At 42.3% G+C, this 23,617-nt stretch overlaps 1 protein-coding gene across 1 annotated transcript in view; it reads right to left on the bottom strand.

Annotated features, from left to right (window-relative positions):
- Positions 1–23,018, bottom strand: part of ARHGAP21 (Rho GTPase activating protein 21) — a 103,499-nt gene extending 80,481 nt beyond the window's left edge. The window contains exon 1 of the mRNA XM_088533986.1: positions 22,868–23,018. Within this exon, the coding sequence (XP_088390112.1) occupies positions 22,868–22,936 (69 nt within the window). The 5' untranslated portion in view covers positions 22,937–23,018. The remainder of the gene's footprint in view (positions 1–22,867) is intronic.
- Between the last annotated feature and the right edge of the window lie 599 nt (positions 23,019–23,617).

The following is a 23,617-nucleotide window of genomic DNA, read 5'->3' as shown; positions in this document are numbered from 1 at the left end:
TTCCTCTTCCCAAGAGCTGACGATTTGCAAGGTAGGCTGAAGTGCTGCCCACTTGCTTAAATCTGAATGGCTGACTGAAGTTTTCAGTGGACTATCCTGGTGTTTCCTTACTCTAATTTTTGTGATATACAATACAAGATACATTTTCTCTTTGCCTATAAACTTACCTGATTTATTCACTTATGGATGTCTTTGTATATTTCGGAGAACAAATGGGCATCCAAGATGAAAACTAAACTTGAGCTTCAGGAAGGTGCCATTTGCTACCTCTTCTATAAAAGTGAACATGCTGGGGGGAAGGATGGACCCAGATTAAATGAGAAGATGGTTGCTGGCAACCCTCTGAAATCAGAAAAAAGCTCCAGCCCTTGCTGTACTTTAGAGACACACAGTCAAATTTAGTGGTGACTAAAAAATACAGGTTATGAATACACAAACTCTTACAGAAACCCTACTTTGTGCTACCACCAAACATTTTTGTAACAACTATAGTGTTAACTAGATCAAACTCATGGAAATCCCAAAGCTTTCCCAGGTTATCACCACCGTTACCTACACCTCTGCCTATCAGCAGGGACAGCCGCCTGTTCTACACTGCTCGTTTCTGGACTCCGAAGGAAACAGCAGCTCCTTGGGGAAATTCCCCCTTATTTGATCCAGAGCACAGTCAACTGCACCAGCTCAGCTTTGCTGCTCATCTAGTCTGACCCCCCTTCATCTTCTATGCCAAATGAGGAAAAAGCAAACCCAAAAGAGCTAAAAATAATAAAGCAAATAAATTTGTTACCCAGATTTTACATGAGTATTTTCCACCTGTTTTACATAAGTGTCACAGAAAGAAGAAATACAACACACCTTTCCTTTCAATGTTTATTTTTTATTCAAAACACTATTAAGAAAAGAAGCAAAACACTGTAAACAGTGTTAATGATGCAGCCATCGTCAGTTAACATAAGCAGTTCTGCTAGTTTCAGGTCCTAGCTCAAAGACAGGAGTAGGGGGGAAGAGGAACACACTCTGTCACCCTCATCTGCCCATTCCTGCTCTTCTCTAAATTTAGTCTGTGAGAACCAAACCAAAAATCAGCACTGTTGCTAAATACAAGAATTGTACAACAGTGAAATACTTCCAACGAAATCCATATTCAAGTTAATGCAGTGGGGTCTCCTGACTTCCCTAGATGGCTCACTCCAAACGCAACTTTCCAATTCCCTGGCGGTTCCCAACTGCAGTGAGGCTGCCACACACCCAGATTTTGAGGTTAGAAAGCCCTGCTTACTAAGCCACAGACTAGCTGAACTCCGCCTGAAGCCAGCTAAAAAAAATCATCTTCATTCAAAGTCACCAAAGCACATGGGATCTGATTCAAGTTTCCCAGTCAGAAATGGGATCACCCTCCTGCGACAGCGCAGAGCGGCCCGTCCCAGGGGCAGGCTCCACGCTGGAGCCTAACGTGACCCGCAGTTAGGTGTTCCATAGCTATTCTCTTTCACAATTAATTGCCAGTTCCTTACATTGGTCAGACATGAATGATGTCACTGACTATGAAAATACAATAGTTTTGTCATGTTGGAAAATACAAATAAAAAAAAAAAGGCTTGTTTAAAATAGACAGATTTCTGAATGGTTCTTTCAATGAACACACCAGAGTAGCAGAAACGTGATGAAATATGGTTGTGTGAAACAGTAACTTTCCCTTGCAGATGGTCAATCTCTGTAATTTACAGCTGGGCCACCTGCAGTACACAAGCATACTTTGAAATCACGGTAGCTGAGTTCACAATTTATTTTTGCACATTTATCTATAGCCTTACGTTGTTTGTAAAAGTGAAGAAAAAAAAAAAAAACTCAAGACTAACAAAAACACTTAATATGGACTTCAGCATAAAGGTGTTTAAGGGTATCAGATGCTTTAATAAACAAATATAGCCATACCTTTTGCTGTCTGGAATACACACACCTGATACTTGAACTGCTAAAAGAAATGAAAATACTTTCTAAGGCCAGATTATTTTTAATCCTCTCTTTTTAATCCACAGATATCTGGACAGGAGATTAAACCTACCATATAATCCTACTCACAACAAAATCATGTTTTGTTCCCTTCATATAGATCATTAGATAACTATAAAATGTGAAGAAATGCATTTTAAATGCACTTCACAAAGAAAAACAGCCTGGAACCAGAAGTATTACTCAAGTTGTAAAAACATTAGAGAGGAACAGGCAGCCTTGCAAGCGCTGCCCTTCAGGTGCTTTTCAGCTTCAACACCCAGTATAAACGCTCCCAAAAGCCAGGCCAGATGAGCCTCAAGCTTCTAATGACTCGATTTTCTGCTCACATTCAAGTGTGGCCGCTCAACATTTCTGACTCCGTCATTTGCCCCAATTGGACCAATATAGGGGGGAAAAAAAAAGACTGAAGAGACTGAATTTTACTGCTATAAATCTTATTCATACACAAACATGCATTTTTTAATCATTATATCCACATTCTGCTTCCGTTCCCACAAAGCCCCGCTGGGCCAGGAAGATGAACAAGAGTGCCCAAATCAACAACGCGCACAAGGCCCTTAAAGTGTTAGATTTCAGAACGAAATTAAGTTTCTTCTAGGTTGTAGCTTTCAAAATTCCCCTTACAGAGTCATGCACAAGTGTCCCAGCAGGCCTGGGAAGGAAGCTGCAAGTGAACACTGCACGGTGGCCACGAGTACATTCCTTAATCCCTCTTACGCAGGGCTGCCTCCTGTAGCAGTAGCTCCCGGTCCTCACAGCGAGTTAGCGCAGCTGCATCCCGGCCGGAGACTCCCAGGAATGCTGAACATTCTCCCTTGGCCGCTTCACCACCACGGGAGATCCCAGCGTGGGAGCCTTTCCAAGTGCCGCTCTGCACTCCCCACCTGTGGTCTCATAAATTCAAGGCCTGGGCAGAACTTCGACGTTTTTCACGTTAGTCAAAGGCTACACAGAAACTTACACCTCTAAGTATTATTAGCATGGAATTATTCACCACTTTTTGAAGCTCAGTTCCTGTTAAACACTACCTCTGCATCCACAAGTTTCAAGCAACTTCTTTTAATTTCACATCTAAAAATCTACTGCTCATTGAGGGGTAGGAGACTTTGTAAAAAACAGGGTCTCTGAGAGAATCCTGCCACAAACTGGCAAGGAGGAAACGAAATCAGAAAAGCCCTTCTGTTCACACAGTTTGTTCTGCATATGGATTGCAACTACATATGACTGAAAACAGAGAAATCTAAGATACAGGATTATTTATCAGCATTCTTTTTATTCTGCTAGGTGATAAAGTTAAAATTCGGTAGCTTCCACGCACTACCAATAAAATCATCATGTGACAGATTTTCAAACTTGCTGAACAATTCATTGTATTAACCAGAGACAACATTACCATAATACAGAAACCCTCCATCAAAATCCAGCTATGGAAGCCAGCAGAAAAACAAGTGTCACCACTTGTCACTCCTAGTACAGGAGAGTTAAATAAAAACAGCTTGTAGCAGTCAGAGCTGCATTGGTTATGGCTACCATTCTTGTCAAACTGTAACCAAAATTTGTTAGGTTACACAGTGCTAGAGGCTAGTTTAACAAATTTTGACAGAATTTATCATACTAGGCTCATTCAGCTGAAGCTGAGCTATCCCAAACGAACAAAAAAGCAAACACTCCTGCCCCACGAGCACCTCACATTTACAAATAATATTTTAGTTGAGACACCATAACCTTATGTCCATGAAGTTTAAGACATTCCAATCCTAGTTATTACTTCCAAAAAAGAATTCAAAGATTAAATTCTATAAAATCTACCTAGATGCAGAGAATGCATAAAGCTGAAAACTCCAAGTTGACTTGCAATTTTCAAATCATTCTTTTTCAATGCAGACCAAACCTGGTTTTCAAAGCAATTGCACAAACAGTGTCACTAGCTCATAGCCATCTGAAAAACTCTGAAACTATCTAATTGCCCCTAGTATTTTGGTTTTGTTGCTGTATAAAGTATGTGCATTTGATCAAAACTCCTTCACACTGCTGGTTAAGTTTCCACTCATTCTCTAAAACATTCATATATGCAAAGATGGATTGAGTTGGCAAAAATGTACTGCCCCATTATATTTACAAGAGGTCAATAGCTTCACCCTCTGGCCTCAAAGTTTCAATTACGCAATGAACCCAACATAATTTTTAGTGGTTTCCACTACAGGGAAATGCACTGATTGCAAAAAAAAAAAAAAAAAAAAAAAAAAAAAAAAACACCACCAGAATCTGCACTCTTAGCACCAAAGTGAAAGCACATAAATACAGCTTAGCAATATTCTGTAGCACAAAACTGTACTTTTAGACTCCACTTTGCTGGTATCACAATTCTTCCATCCATAGTGCTGAACAAAAACTGAAGTCAGTTTATCTTCTGAAAGGTCAGAGAAACAGCCTGCTACCCTTTCACCCCATTTGATGAGAAAGGATACAAAGCAGGCAGCACCTTAAAAATGGAAGTTTGTTTGTATTAACATATTAGCTAGCACACCTGGAACTCATTGGTATAAAAACATCTAACAATAGATAAATTCCATTTTCTGCACAAAAAAACAAACAAACAAACAAACAAACACCTATCTCTAAGTGATGGGCTTAGCCAACCTAACAGCTTGCAACTTGTGAGGGGCAGGAGGGAGGTCCTGGGCTCTGCCACTTCCATAACGCCCTGGGCCTCGGATAAACTCCCTTGCACTGGTCTTTGGCTGCCTGATCCCCACAGCGAACAGGTCAACACCACAAAAGGTGTGAAAAAAGGTGTAGGATTTTGGCACCAGCTTCACAAGACAAATTAGCTAACAAGTCTGTTTTATATATACATATATATATATATATATAATATGTATGTATGTATATATACATCCCCAAATCCATCCCAGCAAATAAATACATATTTTGAAACCAGTAGCAGCCTTCATTAAAGTACTAACACTAATAAAATGAAGCATGTGCATGGTATCTGTGGTATAAAGGCTTAAATCGCTCAGAACTTAGCCATTGCAGAAGACAGTTACCATTCTCAGACACATGCTGATCTCAGGGTCATCTTTCCTAACCCTTATTCCCAAAATCTTGACAAAAAGAGAATGATACAAACTAAAATGTTAAAGTACAACTGAGATTTTTTTTTTCATTTAGGCTGCCAAACTTGATATTCCTAAGGTAATACCCAGGTGGGCCTCAGAAAGAAATCATGCTGTTGGACACATAACAGAATTCACCGTTTTGCAGTGGATCTAATTCCATTTTCCTAATTATGGAAAGAAATCCATAAGCTTGGAAACATGGCTCTTTTTGGCATTAAACTACTAAAAACAAAAAGTATTATTTGACCAAAAAAAAGCCTTTTTTTAATTTAATGCAGCAGGGTAGGTTATTTAGAGGGAGAAAAAAACACAGTCCCAAAGTACCGTCTGTGCCCCTGCCGACAGCCCAGCATCACAAAACCAGAGCAGATGAAGCCGTGCCAGAGCTCCGCAGATCCCGTGCAATCCCCTCAGCAAAGCAGGGCCAGTGCCAGCATCAGATCAGGTTGCGCTGGGCCTTCACCAAGCAAATGGTGAAAGTCCCCCGGCAACCTGTTCCAGTGCTTAATCACTCCCACTGAGGAGATTTTTTCCTTATCCTCAGCTGGAGTTTCCCTTACCGTAACCGTTCCGTCCCGCCCTGCATCTGAGAGCACCGGGCTCTTTCTTGGCTCTCAGCAACGCCCTCCACGAGGCTGGGGACTGCGCTGAGCCGCCCCCTCGGCCACGTCCTCTCCAGGCACCGGCTCCGTGGCCCTTCCTCACGGCACGCGCTCCAGCTCCAGCCGCCCCGGCCCTCCAGCTTGTCCTCTCTTGTGCAGGGGGGCAAGGACCAGGCATGGCACTGCAGGAGCAGCCTGGAGAGTGCCAAGGAGAGGGGGATAACGCCAGTACTTCACGAATGAGAAAGCTGAAAAAGGTACCAAGAGTTAGGAATCCCGCCACTACACCCTAAGTAATTTCTCGGGCAATTTCCATAGCATCAGAGCCACAAATCCTGAGCTGAGGAGGCTGCGCTGAAGCAGTGAACTGTAAACACGACTAGCCACATCACTATGCAAACACAGGTACAGCAACAAGAACTACACCATCACCACCACTACTCCATCACAGTAAGAAAGCATCAAACTCCCTCTTCCTTGAGCTATCCATTCCAGGATTGCAAAATCAGCCTGGAATTCCATGGGCTGTCTCATGTCCTCTACCCTCTAGAGAGGAAGCCTCACCACACACCAAGAAACTCCCCCGATGCAGAAATGACCTGTTGAGTAGGAAGAGGACAACACGGAATGACATGCGCGGAATGACAACAAGCTTGAACTGCTCTTCATTTTGGGGCTGAACTGGCTCAATTATTTGACAAAGGACTACGCGGATGGAGAACACTAAAAAGCAACCAAACATTTAACAGCACAGGGATGTTCAAATCTATAATATTTTTCAGATTAAAAATTCTCCCTATGTACCAAAACAATGTATTTGTCATAAATAACAGCTTCGCTTCCTATAAATACAGGACAAAAATCCATCGACCAAATTTTTTAATGAAAAATTATTTTTTAATGAAAAGTTCATTGTTTTGATACAAAGTAAAGAAAATGTTTTGAAAAGACCCTTAAAGGCTCCTACTAAATAACAAACACAACACTCAAAGCTTAAAAATAGTAATATGACTTTACACGTTTCAATTTTCAGGTTTTTTTGTTTTGTTTTGTTTGTTTGTTTTACCGGCTAAAAACTAATTAAGACTGAATCAAGTAATCATAAGACAGAAATCCAAACAAAAAAAATCCACTAATCAGGACACAAAGCCTAATCCAATGAGGACATTTTAAAAAAGTTGTTCACTCACTATTTTCAGTATATGAAAGAACACACTGCCCCAACACTGTTGCAAAAAAATGCTGGAGAGCTATATTCAAAGTTGAAAATTAACATTTAATAAAACCTGATGACATTAAAATTTCAAGAGAAACATACCATTTTAACAAGCAAGTGCTAGATCAGTCATGATGTATCAGATATCAGACTGATATCAGGACTCAGGGGAGTATTAGTATTACATCCATAAAGCCTAAAAACCAAGTTATTGAAGCCTTCAACATTCAAAAAGAAATTAAAGAAACAACAGTAGGTGAATGTGTACAGCATCAGAGGGGAAAAAACATTTGGTAGCAGGAATCTAGAAACAAAGTAGGAGACATTTAACAGAAAACTTCAGGTTGGCCATGTAACAGAGAACAAGTCATGTGAATTTATTCCAAAGTTTCCTATATTTCAGCAGAAAGTCTAGTTTACATCTATTAAATTTTTCAGTCAACAGTAGTAGGTCTCAAAAGAAAATTTCACTCAGCATCATTTTAAGTTCACATTCATATTATATCTTAAATATTTCCCTTACCAGTCTTATCACCCTGATAGTATACATGCTGTAACATATTAATCATGAAACTCTACTACAAACACAGCAAACTCTTCGTTACATAGGTCACAGCAATAGAACCGTGCAAAAGTATTTGGTACTAGAAAAGTAGCACTCTTCTGGTGCATAAAGCTATCTTACAGAACCTTGTTATCACCATACAAGATTTTGTTTTACTTTTTCTGAGCCTGTAAAAGAATAATATCTTGTCTTTCACATGAGAAATGATTTAAGAAAAAAAAATGCTTAAAAAAATTTAAACTACAGTGCACCTTCATATCCACAGGAAAATTTCCAAAACCTGCAAGCATACAGAGTGCTTGTATGAAATACTGTATGTGAAATAACATACATAGCATCCATGCCACAAACACACAACAGAGCTGAAGATGGCCAAAATTACCAAATTGTTTTTAAAATACACTTTCAATATTCACTAAACAATGCAGTAACTGAGAGTTACTTGACAGCAATGCTGCAAGCTTTACTTAATAATCCCTTACCAAGTCTCCTGATTTATTTTCTTAAACAGTTCTTAGTTTTATGTTTTGAGGTTTAAGTGTCTTTACATGATGAAACAAATTAATCCACATCACTCTGTAAGACTTCCTCTTCTCTGCATTTAATTACAGACAAGAGACTGAAGGGCAGTTACTATTTAGTTTGCACGAAACCAATGCAGAATATATTTCACAACAACAACAACAACAACAAAAAAAAAAAAACAAAAAAAAAAAGCACCCAAAACAAGACAGAATGGGACCACCTGAAGTGCATGCACACATGCATATAGATGAGGACAGTATCATTGGGATTTTTGGAAAACAAGTATGACCAGGTGCCTCTCTGAAGCATCCATACACTGACTCCCATTATGTGGGAATCAGAGAAGAAAAACTCAAGATTGTGTGCATTTGCAGGGCAGCATCCTCATGGCATCACACGGATGTGGTGGGACAACTCACACAGCTGAAGTGCTGCCACAGATGGACACAGGCTCTTTATGAAGGACAGGCTGGGAAAGCAAGGAGGAGGAATTACCATTTATGTGAGGAAGCAGGAGGAGTGCACAGACAGCGACGATGGTAACGCTACAGCGGATGTCTGCTACAGACTGCTTGATTAGGAAGAAGTGGTGAAAGTCTTCGCATTTCCATGGCCTAGTCCTCATGGGAGACAAAATCACCCCCCGAGAATCTGCTGGAAGGCCATCACCGTAAGACACAGGCAATCCTGGGGGTTTCTGGGACGCATTGATGAAAACTTCCTGACACACATGATTAAGGAGCCCAGGAGGGGAGATGTGCTGCTTGACCCAATACTTGAAGAACTGGCCAGGGATGATGTGAAGATTCAGCTGAAGTGACCATAGAGCTCAGACTCCCGAGAGAAGGAAACAAAGGGCAGAGCACCTAGTGACAAAGAACATGCAAAAATCTGAAGGTACTCAATGTTCTTCACTTTGGTTTTCAATTTCAGTCATTGCCTTCAGCCATCAGTTTCCTTCTCTGAAAATACTGTCAAAGCAGCCAGATGTGATCCTGTGCAACGTGCTCTAGGTGTCCCTGCTAGACTAGATGATCTGCAGAGGTCCCTTCCAACCTCAATATTCTGTGATTCCACAATCCAAGGTCCCTGAGATGAAGGAATGTATACTCTGCCCAGAGAACAATTATGCTAGGGAATACTGAGCAAACAGGATATAAACAAGTTCATGGGCCCTGATGCAATATACCCATGAGTGCTGAGGGAGTTGGCCAATGATAGTGCAAGGCCACTATCAACAACCTAACAAGGGTCACTACACACGGGGCACCTTCCTCTGGTCCCTTCAAACCACAACCATTCTGAAATTCTGTGATATATGAGGAGAGGCTGATATAGCTAGGACTGCTCAGCCTGGAGAGGGCTCAGAGGAATCTTATCAATGTGTATAAATAGCTGATGGGACAGTGTGAAGAGGACACAGCTAGACTTTCCTCAGTTGTGCTCCCTGAAACAATGCGCAGCAAGGGCACAGAGTGAAAGACTTACTTTGTTGTTGTTGTTTTTCATTAAAAACAAACAAACAAAAAACACCACAACACTCTCTAAGGGTACTTGAACACCAGAACAGGTTGCCCAGAGAGGTTGTGGAGTCTCAATTCTTGGAGAGATTTTAAACCCAACTGGACACAGTCCTGGGCAACCTGATGTAGTTAACGCTGCTTGTCCAGGGGTCTCAGAGTAAGTGATCTTCAAATCTATCTTCCCACTTCAGCAATTTACTGATTTCTGAAAACTGTTTTTCACTCCGGGCCTCATCTTCAGCTGTAGGAAGATGTTATCAGCAGATATCCAGATGACGACTACGGACAGATGAGGTTCAGACGCCCCTCGCCCAGTGTTAGAGCCAAGGTCACATCCCTAACACACTGCTCATGTTCAGTGCAGTTTGGCAGTACGCTGCTAACATAAGCTTTCCGAAGTGAAGCATAAAGATGTATCCATCCCTTCTGCATCACCCTCATCTAATTTTATTGGAACTAGGTTATTGATGCAAGGGTAATCTTTTTCTCAAATTTCTGGCTTCAACAATCATTTGCAGCATCTACAGTTACAATATATAATGTATAATCAAACATATATATAGGGAAGGAAGGTGGTGACAGAGGGGAAAAAAAGTACCTTGATATTGATCTGAGAGCCAGGAATTCCTGCGTCATAGAAAGATACACTATCAATGACTGGCTGCAGTTGATAAGGCAGTGGCTTTCAGGCTCCAAACAATTTCATAAATACATCAGGAAAGCCTTTTCTTCATACCACAGCTAGTTTTCATGAACCAGTAGTATTTTGCCATTCTGGGCACTGTTACTTGACTACATCTTACTTCAGGTTACAGAAGAACCTACCCACCCCAACAGGAGAGTAGAAAACATGTTCCACATTCACAGCTACACACTACTACACTGAGCAGCAAAAGGATCACTTATTTGAAGTACAAATTCAACAGCAATCAGAAACCCTAAGAGCAGCACTTTTCTTAAGGAAGCATTAGTATGGTCTTACTGCTTCCCCACTCATTGCTTACGTAGTACATTTAATCATCTACTGTGTTATTCCCTGCCCTTTGCACACAAGGTTTCTACAAGCTTTATTTCACAAAGGTTAGTATCTTAGCTTCAGAAAGTTGCAGAAAGCAAGAAAGGAGTATCTGTCTTCAAAACAGGTAGACTTTTTATTAATAGAGACACTAAATAAATATGACTGTACTCCATACCATGAATCCTCATGAACAGATGTTCAGGAACCTATATATTTTCTTGACATTAAATTTAGTTTACACACTGTACTTTGTTGAGAGCAAGTAGCCTTTATCACCTGCTCTTGGAGAAATTTCAAGTTACAGACACTGAAAAAGTGGTCCTTTTCCTTTCCAGATTTCCTTTAATGAGAAGTCTAACTCCCGGCTTACCCTCACCCTCCTCCAAAAAAGTTACTAATGGAGGAGTTGTTTTAGGATGGAAGAGATGATAATTTTCTACAATTATTTTCATACATATTTAGTTTTAAAATGCTGTTATCTTGCAACACTTCTAGTGTTTTAATTGTACCTCTTCATACTTAGCAGCATGTCAGATTTTAGATAATATTAGCAACTTTGCATTATAAAAAGAAACAATAAAAAAAGTATGTAGCCTTTTTATATTGATGCTCTAAGAAAATACTTACTATTTGAGATATCTGTGCTGAAAGCTGGTACTGAATCTCCAAAAGCAAGGGTTATTGAAGGTGTATGATGCAAGCTATTTACTTTTATTCCAGCAGGTAAGAGAAAGCAGTTAGCTTTTTTTTTTTTTTTTTTAAATAACAATAGAACAGATGAAAGTCATTTTCTTAAAAAGTAAAGGTTTTTCCCAAAGCCAGTTTATCAGGAGCATCGATTCAAGATCACTGATCCAAAGCCCAAAGTCAAAGAGAATCTTTTGGTGGAAGGATTTAGGTTAAGTTATTTCATGAAGTAACATAGTAAGTTCCAGCACTTTCTTCATTTGCTTCACTATTTTAAATTGTGATTTTCTTTTTGCAATTATAAGAAAGATTTACTAACATGAGCCATCACAAAATGCTTTCTTACCCATACACTTTCAGCAACTTCTAAAATCTTCTACTACAGATCAGTACTTAACAGTTTAATAACAATAATAATCTAAAAAGTAGTATTCTGTACAGCAACCTTTTTAAACAATAGGATGAACCTCCTGGGGAATTGGATGGAACTCAAAGTGCAAAATAGTTTAACAGAACAGTAAAGCTTCTACTAGTGCTGTGTAATAGCAACACACAAAAACGTAGTGTAAAAAACAGTCTTGACCAAAGTGAAAGCATCTCAAGAAGGCTTTATTAAAAGGACAAGAATTAATTGGAAGAGCTTTCTTTATTAAGACATTCTAAAATACAACTATCCCAATTCCACTCCCAAATGAGAAAAAGGCTCTAGAGGGAAGAAATCAAGTTGCTCAAAAAAAAAACAATGGCTTCATCGGATAAAGAAGCAGGGAGGGATAGGGGCACAATCCATGCTGCTCCTTCTAGATTGAAGCACTTTGTAATTCTCATTTGAGAACATATTTCCGTAATCCCTGCTTTCTCACTCACAAATGTAAGGAAGGCTACCAGAGCCTTTCAAGCTCACCATCTTTTTGGACTAAAGCAGGAAAGAGAAATCTGCCAAGGCAGATTATCTAAGTGGGGGAAGCCACCACAGTATTAACTGAACTTTAGGTCAAGTCACTCCCACAAATCCTGTTCTCTAATCATACACATAATGCCTTCCCCTCAACTCATTAATGCTTGAATTTAAAAGAGGAAGAAGACAGAGAAAGAAAAACACCACACATTTTAAAACATTGTGATTCATGTCGCTGGACTACTCATAAGAGTGGTATTTGTACTTCACTCCCCTCAGAGCACAAAGAGCACAATAAACAGATAAAATTCAGCTTCCAAACTCCAGGTTCTCAGTGCAGGCTGCAAGGAGGCCTAGCGAAGCGCATTACATAGGGCTGTTGCTGTATCCCCCACAGCTCATGCTACCCCTTCCCAGCCATGGAAAGGTTAACACACGAGGCAGCAGAAGGGAAAGAATCTTTTTCCCAAACAAACTCACGCCAAGTGTGAAAACCAGACACACACAAAAAATCTGCAAGGTAAGTTTAATAGCGAACAACTCTATCCTGTACACACCTCGCTGAGTAACCGTGCGGAGTTGCAGCTGTCTGCCCTCCCACCTTAAGGAAATTGGGCTGAGTCACAGGCCAGCAGTTACAAGGGCAGACACCACCTTGGCCACTGACGTCTTTTAACATTTTTGGACAGTTCCTAAAACAGCACAAGCCAAGAAGGGGGGTGGTTGTGGGAACTGGGAGAATAGCTGGTCTGCCAACCCCTACAATGCAACCAAACTACTCTGTAGTCACCTCATTTCACAGTCCTCTAGATAAGCGATTAACTGTTTTACCTTCTTGATAACTGACCTAAAGCACTGATGAAGGAGAGAAGCTGCTTATTACCAAGTACAGCTTCTCCCTCCAATATTTTCCGCCACCCATGCACCACTGAGTCCTGATGAAGCGCTTTCAAAGTGTAGGAAAGAGGGAATACAGGAAGGCAGCCAGCTACTCCAGAGGAGGCAAAGAGCTCCAGCATCCCTCCCATGGAAGCGGGGCAGAGTTTCCCATTAGCTCTTAGGAATTTACTTTCTTGGCTACTTCCAAGATCATCAGAGCTTGGAATCAGGAATAAAGTCTTGACATTTAAGCAGTTCACCAAATGAAGTAATACGGGAAACAATTCAGCAGACACAAAAGTACTTGCATGATTGTCAACACGTAGGAAAGAAATACAAGAACTACAACAGTGTATTTCAGTTCTGGGCACAAGCCAGGCAGTCACCTTGCTGCCTTCTCCCCCATCACCTGGGAAGTGAGAGGAGGGGAAAGACAGGGCAAATGCCAGAGCCGAATACTGTGCCTTTCAGTTTAACTAATCAAAACCAGGGGAGAATAGAAGCCGAATGGGAAAGCCCACAAGAACAGGCATCACTAGCATGTTCCCCCAGCTTCAGTTATTTGCAAATCCATAATTCATTACGCTACAAGGGTACTTAGCAACTCTCACTGTATTCCTCTGCCAAAAATGTATCCAGGTTGTTCTTCTGTACTAACTTAGCTTCCAAAATACCCTGGCAAAGAGCTACAAGTTAATTAATTGATATACAAAGAGCCATTTCGTTTTGCCTTTTCTGACTCCACCATATTCACGTGATGCCCCTAAGTTCTTGCACTGGAGAGGGAAAAGCCAATGCACACAGAACAGAACAAGATCTCAACTCATCTCTCCTCCTCCTCAATCTCCTGTCTACAAAGCTACAAATTCACAGCTTCCCTAACTGTTCTCCATGCAGAAACTATTTGTTATCACAACCTCCTTCTCTGAGACTTTTCTGGTTCTGCTATGTTGTTTCTGAGATGAAAGGGGACAAAGGAGAAGAGGATCTACACATTCAAGCTCTTAAGTGCACTATGGATTAATACATGGAAACTGGACACAGGATATTGTCTTCCATTTCCAAATAATACCCTGCAGTTAAATTTGCTTTTCTGGCCCCTCCTGGGCATTACATTGCTCCCTCCTAGAACTACTCATCACAATACTATGATTTCACCCACAAACTCTGGGCTAACCATCTCCTGTTAGCATTCAACAAGTGACATTAAAATAGTCTTCTCTCTCACCACAGGTATTACTTGATATTTATGCACACTGAATTTTCATTTCATACCAACCAGTACCAAGCAACAAAAGGTCCTTTGCATTTCCACACAGATAACTCTTCGTAACCTCATGCTGCACCAGAGCAAACATGGCATGGTCTGTGCAAGTAGAAAAATGAAGTGCCATTTAGCACCCTAAAACAGCAGAAAGCTATCAGACCTGTTTAGCTATACAGCTGAATCATACTCTCAGCCACAATGTAGGCACAGAAAAAGCTATCCTAAGCCACCCATAAAGGAGTAACAAAAAAGAACACCTATAGGGCATGGGCTGTAAAATGCTACTACAATTGGCATGCATCCATTATACAACATCAGGTTTCATAACACTTGCATACTGAAAAACTCAGTACCGCAAGCAGAGCTACACAGACCATTCTGATCAGGTATGCAGTGTTTTTAAAAAGTAACAATAACTGCCCTGTTTAAAGAAACAAAATGCTAACCAAAAATATGCATCGAACCCATTGCAAGATTACCCTCTTGACATCGGGGTCAGAACACAGGCTTAACAAGCTATTTATGGCTACTGAATTACTCCAGTTCCTTATGCAGATGCAGAGATTGCCAGAAACACAGAAGACCATCCATACATATTTTTTAAATGCCCAACTTTCAGTCAATGCTAATTCAGTGAGATGAGGTACTCTGACACCCCAAGAGCAGTGTACCAGATATTTACTCTTCCTAACATCAGAAAGATCAAGTTCAAAACCCACCTGACAGGTAGCTCCAAAGCAAATTCTCCATATTAAAAAACCTAAAACAAACAGATAATGCTGGACTGTATTCAAAGAGAACTCATAAGAAAAGAGCCTACATAGAGTGGAGCAGAGAGGCCGTAAAATTACCATGAAAATTGATCACTCCAGGCAAAGTTTACTTACCCACTTTTTACCTTGGTGAGCGAGGACAATAAAACTTTAAAAAGCAGGCAAGAAGGAACAAGTAGAATTTACAGCCATTGATGAATAAGCAATGTTTGTAACTGCACTTGAGAAAGCTTGTCACCAGAATCACAGACTCCCCATTGAAACTGGGTTAAAAATGGCTAGCCAAGAAGAAAAATGAAATGCAACAAGAGGAGTAAATTGCAGCAGGACTGCATGTTACATGCAAGCTAGGGCACTCCTGCCTGAGATAACCCTCATTAGGTTCCATTTCACGAAAACAGGTCAGAACATAAGGACAGGCAGAGCCACCTGCTTGAGGTGCCCATCTCCATGTGCTGCTACTTTCATTAGTCCCAATAGCAAGAAGATACTTCAATCAACTCTTGCATCACATGGAAATCTGACAGGTTCGCATACCCCTGTAAGCACCCATTGAACTCTGACCCTTATAAACATTATAACTGCATTTGAAAGTGTATAGCCTATAAAAGGCTTAAAGATTAAAGAACTGTATTTTACACTTTCTTAATTTTTTATTTTAACTGCATTTTTATTTTTCAAAAGTCAATCACTTCAAGTTCTGTTAAAACAAGATAGTCCTTGGACAAATTAAAGTGGGTATTAAAAAAAATATATCTCTAAAATCCAAAATACCACTTTGGCTCCATATACTACCTTTTATACAACAGCTGTACAATGGCTCTTCAAAATAGCACATGGAAAATTTTCCAATACAAAAAAACACCTTAAATTGTACATTAACTCAATCTTTTTGAGTTCTCAAAACTGAGAATTTTCTCAGTGACCAGATTATTGGGTAGGCCATTGGCTGTGGCTGAAGGCAAATCAGCTGCAGAAGTATTCTGATAACCGAAGTGCATCACCCAAGACACCTACCTATACGTAAGTATTATTATTCACCTGTAAGTGTTAAATGCAATATACTGTTTTAATTTTAGCCTTATTAATGTTTTCTGTCTTCATGTGTGGAATAAAAAATTAGGGGACCTATATTCAGCATTGTAGCACTGTTAAGAGAATTAAGCAGGCATGCTCCTTCTCTTACATTCTCATCTTATCACGGAAAAAAGTAAGCTTAGATAAAAAAGTAGAAGATCATAGGGGAGAACAAAATACAGCCTTTTCAAGGTGAGGTGATTTGCAATTAAATTCAGCAAGGAATACTACTCTATTAAAAAATTCAAATTAGTATACATAAATATAACTAGAACATGGTAGCATTTCTACCAGCACGAACACGAGCACTTCAGAAACAGTCTTGAGCTTCTCAACCGATTTGCACCAGTGGCAACCGTTACTCAGAAGCGATGAAAAGCCCCCTTCTCAGTAAGATTCAATGCTTTCTACTTCATTTCCCCTCCTTTGCCTTGAGGGGGGAGGAGGCCCAAATCTGAAAGTTAAAAACAAGGATGATTAGGTCATCTGGGCAACCCACTGAGGCTAGAGCAAAATTATTCCCTACAGTATATTTGCTAATGCTTAATGCAGCCCCTCCAGTGTGTCCTGACACATTATGCAAATGTCTCATACATAAAAGAAACCCGTCCATCTCAGAGTGCCCCCCGCCACCCTCCGCCAATCCGCAATTAGCCGGGGCCTCTGAGGAGCCGCCTCATTCACTCGTGGCAAAGCAGCAGCAGCTGGCAAAAGGAAAATAAAGAAATTAAAAATAAAAAACAGCCTACTACCTATACTCCCCCAAGGTGCAAGCTCATGCTTGAAAGCCAGAATCAAAATCTAAGCAGCTGTTTGTATTTTTCCAGGACACACAGAGCAGCTCCGATGCCTGGCACCAAACATTTACCAGCATGGCTCAAGCAGGCTCCCTCGGCAGCAACAGCTCGCAATGCTTTATTTACAAATATTTCCTGAACTGCAAGTTTTTATTAAAAAAAAAAAAAAAAAAAAAAAAAGAACAGACAACATAAAGACACTTCCTGCTGAAAGCAATTCACTGATCACACATGAGAGCATGACTGTATCTTTCTCCATTATTACACCTGATCCCCAAGACCAACAATTTCACGAAGTGAAGCATACAACTCTGAGCATTTTTTTTTACTTCCCAACTATAAGCAATGCATGATTTAAGTTCCTAATAGAGAGCGAGCTCTTCCAATCCAACAGTAAAGAGAGAAAAGTAACTTTGCTGGAGCAAACTGTTTCCTCACTACTAAGAAAAGATGATAAACAACAGCTGGGGGAGTAGTTAGAGTTCTAGTCATTGACTAGAAGAAAAATAATTCTACCACGGCTTAAAATAAAATACAAAGAAAAATACAATAGGGGAAACCTTCCCATTAAAATCTGTAAGTATTAAAAGCCCTCTACTTAAAGCAGTTTAGCGCACCTTGTAACTAAAATTAAAAACAGATTCTCTCTTTAGGCACTTTCAGGTTTACAAGATGTTTATCTATTATGAGAGACATGATGTATTATTTATTACATATACAAACATTATCTATTATGCTAGGCAGACAGACACTTCCTTCACAGCAGAGAGCTAAATCCAGCTGACTGGATTTGATGCTTTCTAAGAAGATGGTGAAGCCAAAGTTGGCAGCTCACGAGCTTCACTTCTGGGGTGCCGTTTATTCACTATTTCAGCAGCGATTCAGAATCCTCACCATTTATAGCATGGCAAACTCCAGCTATTTAAAATAATGACCTATTATTAATAACAGGAAATAAACTTGTTTTCATTTAACATCATTTCCTAAGTTCTTTACTCTGCTTCCTATCTTATGCAAACAACTGCAAGAAGGACTAAAGCTTTATTTTCGACCACCTTTTGTTTCTTATCCCAATAAAGACAACAGATACAAAGCACTGGAATATCTTAATAGCAGCTTAGTCAAAAGCTGCGTGGCAAGTTTCCTTAGAAAGAGATATAAAATGTTTTTATTTCTATAATTTCCACAGGTTGTACATACTCATATCCTCACTGTCATCTACGCAGTAACATATGCATGTATTTGTAGAATTACAAAAAGGACCAATTTTCACTTTTTCCAGAGCCAGTCACTGTTAGAGTGAGCTACAATTTAGTCAGCCAACCACATTAAGATGTTTTCCATAGTTTTTAAACAGAACAAGATCAAAAATGCATAAAGTGAGTATCATTACTTTCTCTTTCCCAACAGTTAGCTCGGCCATCTTTAGCATATACAGGTAACTAAAACAGACCAAAAACAAACAAAAAAAAACAAATTTAGCCAAAGTGGTAGATTAGTTATTTTCACAATTATTTAAATAAAAGGATTTTTGAAATTAGGTTACACAAGTAAAAAGGCCACCTTGGAAAGTGTTTTGATGTTTGTTAAAACCATTAAAGATCTCATTCCTACAAGGCTTATACAGTGCTATGAATTTTAGGTAGTAAATGCAATCATTTTATATGATACAGTTGAAAACATTCTTCAAGCAATCACATTTCTCTTACAAAAACCTCTCACTTCTCAAACTCCTAATGAGTACAAAAACAAGGGTATTTTGTGAAAGCAAAAAGTCACTCTCTCAACTGTTGGGGCGGCTACATTTTAAGGCACTTCCCTCCCTTTTCTTGAGGAAAGGAATTTATTTGCTGCTTTATGTCATAGACTACCAAATATGCAACATTTTCCCCTGTAAAAAGTCCACATTCTATCACATTATCTTATGCTTACTCTGACATAAATGAGAGCAGAAGTCAGTGTTATGCTTGCATGATTAAACAGGATTTGACTCAAGCTTTTTGAATAGCTACAACCACCACCCTTTCTGGTAAAGCTGGAATTTATACTCAATTTATTCTCCCCTTGCTACAGCATTTGTGCATGTTCCCCTTTATCACCATGAGTAATACACACTTGCAATGCTTAGTTTTCCTTTTGGCATGTGTATCACTTAACATATAAAAAAAAAAAACTCATAATCAGAATTACAGAAGGGTTTTTTTTTTTTTTTTTTTTTAGCAATACGGTTAAACATTACAGCCTCTAAACATGAGGCCTGGATAAAGCACTGATCTCAGAAGGACCGAGTTCTAGGACACTTTCTATGTTGACAGACATATTTACATGAAGACTGAAATGCAATATCTAAACACAGCCCTTCAGCACTTATGCCTGTAGAGACATAACACTCGGGGGTCACCACTCCGAATTTACCAACACTATCTCAACTAGGCTGTTAAAATAGTAAATGGTCTACTAATTGTTAGTGAAAACCCCAATCCGCTTCTATTTTTACTGTCATCACTGCCTCTCTCTGGTTCCTGACCCTTACACAAGAGGCTTCTCCTTGGTTTATGCCGTCGCTCTCTGAGTGATAAGATGCAGCAGGGAGAATTCTCTTCCCCTTCCCAAAGCTGAATATTTGCTGTTACAAAGCAAACACTATTAAGTTCTAACTTTTCTTTTACATGAATCTTTAGAAATATACACCTCATCTACTACCAAATGCAGAAACTCTGAGGAGTCTCTAAAAACTATTCCTAACAATTTAGCTGTTAACAAACACACCAAGATCACTTTTTTTTTTATAATACAGATTCCTTTGCAATAAAGTATTAGATAGTTGCAATAAAAGCCTAAGTGTATGGGTTCTAGTGAGTTCCAACAGAAAAATATCAGAAAACTAAATAAATTTGACCAAATATTTTTGCTAGTCAGATATGAGCAGGTGGTATTATTTATGATTAAAAAAAAAAGTGTGGCTTCTACAGCCACAAAGTGGCTAAGACTGTTTGTTCTTGCATTTAACATTCTCAATTTCCTTTTAACACAGTTCAACACTGCGCCACAAGCCGATTTATCAACACTTTGAGGTAAATACCAAGCAGTGCAAGCAGAAGAGCTGCACAGCAGCTCTAGTTGGGGCTTTGCCTATAGAGCTCGGAAGCCTAAATTTACACCTCACAGGCAGCCGGTCCCAGTCTGGAGCCAGGACAGGACTAGAGATGCAGTGCTGCAGCTGAAGCGGCCTGCGCCTGGGCAGAGCTTTGCACCCTGACCAAACAGGCAGGGCGGGAGCTATTAATCTGGAGGACAGAAGGCGCCCACTCTCACTTATCTGTCCTAGGAACATAACCCCAGCGACGCCCGTGCCCGTCTGCAAGCGCGTGTCAGGTTCCCGACAGAATGGCAAGCAGCCCCGGGAGCCTCCAGCCCCTCTGCCAGCTCCCGCGGGAGCAACGAGGACGTGATCCGGCCCCTTGAGCAGGCGCTGCACGAGCGGGCAGGAGGCTGCGAGCCCCAGTTATCTTTGTTCTCAACAATCCCTTCCGTGAAGGGGCTTGGAGGTGAAAGGGGCCATCAGATACAGCATCAGGGGTAAAAAAATAAAAATAAAAAACCCTGGATAGGCATGGCAGAACACAACGCAGTATCAGATAGACAGTCATCCAAAACGAGAAACAAGCATCTACCCACATAAGTAACTACCAACACATGCATTACTTGAGTGAGTCAAGTTTCATGTCCTCAATTTTCCCACCTCCTGTGCGAAAAGGCACACAGACACAAGCTTCCCCCTCAAGTTCCCTTTGCTCAACTAGTATCTTAAAGCCAGAGGACAAAATTTTCAGTTCTTCACCAGACCTTAAAGAGCATAGCTATGGGTTTCAAAAATCCTAATTTCGGTTGCCACTCTTACCCACAATGAGCACTGGTTATGCTTCTAGTCCTCCTCATGACAACTGGCTGTGCATATACGTTTACAGCTAATAGTCGAGTGTTTGTGAGTTAACACTCATACAATTCAATTCAACAGATACTACAGATGGGATTCAGCACCTATTAACATACACCATTTTCCAAAAATTACTAATGGTTGCATGCCAGTATTAACATGCTATAAATCCTTGAAGCTGCAACTTTTTGTGCAAATTTAACATTCCTTTTTCCTATTAATCATGTGTCATTAAAAGTTTCTTCTTCTCACACGGAAAAGAGATCCTCAGCGTTCAAGACAAGAAAAGCTTCAGAGTGGAAGGGCTCTGCTCACTGAGCACACCTGAGCAGAGATGACAGAGCTCAGGCCACACGCACTTTCTCCTGTCATTCTACTATAAAAAAAATGCAAAAAAAAAAAATAGGGTACACTTTAAACCACACAGCAATATGAGCACTAAGGTAGCCAAGAAGCCATCGTGACCTTGGTTGGGCACTCCCAAGAGTTACCTACTGCTCTTAAAGCTAAGGCCGTTTTAACCATAGCAGCTCTAACCCAACCTTCAGAGCAAACTTGTGTTTCCTGGCCATGAAAATTTAACTGCAGCAAACAAACACCAAGCAAGACAACAGGCAGTACAGTCCATTTCGCAATTCTTTACCTATTAGTAGTCACCAATTAGACAGCTTTAACGTGAGGAGCTCCAGAAGAGCCACGGGCCTTGTTACGGTTTACCACAGCACGGATAGGTGCATTATAACAGACTACTAGTGCCAAAAAACAATAGTTTCAACATGGGAGAATTAAAAAGGTAGATTTTCACTTTTTACATTTAGTCATGTGGTTTCCTCCCTCTTCCCCTACTACTTTTTAGGTAGCAAACAAGGATAAATTCTTCACTATCAGTCAGTTACATTTCAAAAAAAAAAAACACCAACAAAGATAACATAGCAGAGTTTGCAGCAATTATCATAATTCATTACGAAGTCTTTCAGCTCAGCATCTTCTGTTTACCTACTCAAAACGCACATTTTGTCCTCACCTAACCCACTCACCGTAAATATATATATATATATATAAATGAGTAAAGCTTTTTATTGAGGGGGTGATCTTGCAATACCATATGTGCCATTTTCAAACCAGACACTGAAGTGATTTGAGGACAGCAGTAAACTTAAACTTGTCTCTAACAATAATAATAAAATTAAACAAAAAAAAAATCTTTGAAACTGCCAGGCTTAAAAGTTCAAGTCAAACACTCTGGTATATTTGAATTTCAGCGAACAAAAGAGGCACATCTGCACAAAGGATCCCCAGCCCGTGATCCCACACGGATTAAAGTCAGATCCCTGCTAAGTTTGGGGAAGGCAACAGCGCGTTTGCCCCTGGAAACGCGGCTTGGGACCCGTTTGGAGGGGTTCAGCTGAAGCTGCCGCACGCGGCTTCTTGGCTGGGGAGCCGCAGCCGCTCCGGGGACATTTGTCGCCCCTGGGGAGCGGGACAGGGCTCCGTGCCCGCCGGCCCGGGCAGGGCCCCTCGAGGCTCTCGCGCGGGCCGCGCCGGGGCCTTCCCGGCGGGGCCGCCCCACGGCCCCGGGCGCGGCCTCCCCACGAGCGCCGCTCTCGTGCGCGAGGCAGGCCCGGGGGGAGGCCGCTCCGCCGCCCCGCTCCGCCGCCCGAGGCCGGGGAGGCGCCGCACGACGAGCCTGAAGGCGGGAGCCAGCGCGGAGCGAGGCGGGGGCAGAGCCCGGCGCGGCCCCGCGGCCTCGGCGCCGCCGAGCGCGGACGCTCCGGCCCGAGGCGCCGCCGGGAGCCGCGGAGCCGGCCCCGCTCGCAGCGTCCAACTCCCGGCAACTCCGCGGCGGGCAGGAAGAGGCAGGGAGGGGGCGGCCATTACGGCCGCTCCAGCCAAGCCGTCTCCCCGCGGCGGGAGGCGCCCGCCCGCCCCAGCCCAGCGCGCCCCGCCCGCGCCCGCCGCCCCTACCTGGCCGCCCGGGGCGGGCTCGGCGTCTCCATCGCCGCCGGGGGGCCCCGCCGCCCAGCGCGTCGCCATTATCTCATTCCCGGCCACAAAGGAGCAGCGGGTCCTCGGGAGGCCACATCGGGAGCGGCGCGGAGCGTGGGGGGAAGGCAGCGCCGAGGCCGCTCGCTCGCAGCCCCGGCGCGGGCGCGCGGCCCCGTCACGGAGCGGCCATGCGGGCGCGCCCCGCTTCAGCGGCGCCCCCCGGCCGCCGCCTTCATGGCCGGAGAGGGGCGATGTGTCAGTGCTCCGCGCAGCGCCGCCGCCTCCGCCGCCCGGCCCTTGTTAGGCTAATTGCGCCCGCTCGTCATCTTCCTCTTCCTCCAACTCCTCCTATCCAGAGCCCCAGGCGCGGGGAGGAGAGGGAGAGGGGGGCGGAGGAGGGAGGCGCCCGCCGCCTCCTGCTTTGCTCCACGCAGCTCCACGCAGCTCCAGCCGCGGCAGGGAGCGGGACGGGCGCGGGGAGGCACCGGGCTGCGGACGGGCGGTCCCTGTGCGGGCGGAGCCCTCGCTGCTCGCAGCGCGGCCGCCTCCCGGGCGCGGGCGGCTCCAGCTCCGCCGAACTTTGCTCAAGTGGCGCGGGAAGCGCGGGCGCCGCCAGGAGCCGGGCGGCGCGGCGGGGAGCGCAGCCAAACAGCGGCGGATTAGGAGGGCAGGGAACAAACCCGCCCTGGCGGAGCTTTGTGCGGCGCCGCGCGGCTTTTGTTCCCCGCG

The sequence above is a fragment of the Tinamus guttatus genome, unplaced genomic scaffold, assembly GCF_059628265.1.
Source record: "Tinamus guttatus ecotype Peru unplaced genomic scaffold, ASM5962826v1 Tinamus_guttatus_pri_ptg000530l, whole genome shotgun sequence".
Classification (NCBI taxonomy): Eukaryota; Metazoa; Chordata; class Aves; order Tinamiformes; family Tinamidae; genus Tinamus; species Tinamus guttatus.
The sequence above is the reverse complement of the archived record's forward strand: the minus strand, read 5'-3'. Positions and strand labels throughout refer to the sequence as shown.